The sequence below is a fragment of the Galeopterus variegatus genome, unplaced genomic scaffold, assembly GCF_000696425.1.
Source record: "Galeopterus variegatus unplaced genomic scaffold, G_variegatus-3.0.2 Scaffold1469, whole genome shotgun sequence".
Lineage (NCBI taxonomy): Eukaryota > Metazoa > Chordata > Mammalia > Dermoptera > Cynocephalidae > Galeopterus > Galeopterus variegatus.
This window is the reverse complement of record NW_007727580.1, coordinates 251,879-253,740: the sequence shown is the minus strand read 5'-3', so window position 1 is coordinate 253,740 and position 1,862 is coordinate 251,879. Positions and strand designations below refer to the sequence as shown.

The 1,862-nt window shown below is 34.5% G+C and overlaps 1 protein-coding gene across 1 annotated transcript in view; it reads left to right on the top strand.

Annotated features, from left to right (window-relative positions):
- The window catches only part of ARMC2 (armadillo repeat containing 2), a 113,564-nt gene that overhangs the window by 74,531 nt on the left and 37,171 nt on the right, over positions 1-1,862 (top strand). Inside the window, exon 12 of the mRNA XM_008577254.1 lies at positions 709-808. Coding sequence (XP_008575476.1) covers positions 709-808 — 100 coding nt within the window. The remainder of the gene's footprint in view (positions 1-708; positions 809-1,862) is intronic.

The following is a 1,862-nucleotide window of genomic DNA, read 5'->3' as shown; positions in this document are numbered from 1 at the left end:
TAAAAAAAAAAAAAAAAAAAAAAAAAAAATATGTCTTTAAAAATGTTTCTAACTTAATTGCATTTTGACAAGAAAATGTGGTCTGTGAGATACCAGTTCTCTGAAAATTTACTAAGACTTGTTTATGGCCTGGTACATGGTCAAGTTTTTAAAATATTAATGACATTTTACCTATTGATCTATCATTAATGAGAAATTTATAAACATCTTCTAATTTGATGTGCGTTTGTCAATATTGCCTTGTGGTTTTGTTTGTTTTCTTGCTTGCTTAGAAATTTTGAAGATATTTTTAAGGCTTTTGGCCTTAAGTTCTATTTTACCTGATATTAGTATAGCACTACCAGTCTAGTATATTAGAGCAGTTTTACATTTGCTTCTGATTGGGTCCCAGGGGATTCACTTGTATCCAACCAGATTTCATGTAAGAAATCTAAGAAAGCTTGTGTTTTCTTAACCATGTGGGTAGTGTAGATTTACACCCACATACATGTGTTACAGCCTTCAGGTTTGTATTTTTCAAAGGACCTTTTTTTTTTATTTCCCTGCTCCATCCCTCCAGAGTCTGGACTGGTGTGTGGAATATTTCTAGACTTCTTTTCATGAACTGGACAGCAATTTGAAGGTGTGCATTTAAAGTGATACTATGTATACTTGAATTTTATAGAAAAACAAAGTTTATTTTTATTTTCCCATTTGGCATTTCTGCAGCAAACTTACTTCTTACCATGATTGCTGTGCAGCCTTGGCCAACTATTCCAGATGTTATGCCTTGTTTTTGAACCTGATAAATAAATACCAGACGAAGCAGGTCAGTCTTCATGCATTTAATTCTTCAATGAGTCTTCACAATGGTGTATTTGTGTAAGCCCATGTTGAATGATTTCATGTTTTGAATGTATAAAACTTTCTTTTAAAAGTTTTCAATACATGTGTAACATGCTGCCCCAGCAGGCAGTGAGTTACCTGTAAGGGTTGAGGAGGGAAGAGTCTGAGGCAGAAACTGCAGCAATAGGATGTCGATGTCCCAGGAGGATTCCTGATTTAGGAAGGAGGGTGGCAAACTACAACAGTGCTGTTCCTCCCAGTGATCTGTAGACCACTAACGTGAGAGACATCTTGGGGTGGGGTTGGGAATGTGCTGGTTATTTCCAGGCTCCACCCCAGGCCTGCCAAGTCAGGTGGTGGGGTGGGGCCTGGCCATCCTCATTTTAACAAGAACCACAGGGACCTCTGATGCAAACTAAAGTTTGGGATCCCCCAATACTTGATGTACCCTGAAGATTGTTAGTGCTTAAATTCTCTAATTCATTAACCCTGTTGTTGTATTTAGAAGATGAAATTTCTAGATAAAGTATTTAAATGAAATAATTTAGTTTTAATTGTTTGGGGCAAAAATGTATATAGTTGTTTGAGAAAAAGGAAGAATCCTCTGTACCAGCCAGCCACCAAACAAAACAAAACAAAACACGAAAAACAAACAAACAAAAAAAGTAAGAACTCACAGATGACTTCCCCATAATAAATTATAATACTGGGTTTGCTGGTTAGCTCAGTTCGTTAGAGCATGGTGCTGATAACACCAAAGTCCAGGGTTTGATCCCTGTACCAGCCAGCCAGCCACCAAAAATAAATAAATAAATAAAGATAAAATTATAATACTTAGTACAAATATTAATTTTTATTATGTTTTTGGATATTCATTAAATGCAGTCTACTTTTATTCACCTTTATAAATGATTAGAGTGACATCAGTTCTTTACTGAGACATTTTACACATGAATACAATATATATTAATTTCAAAAATGGTAAATTCTCTTTTTTTTTTTGTCCTTTTTGAAATTCTTTTTTTTTTTTTTTTTTT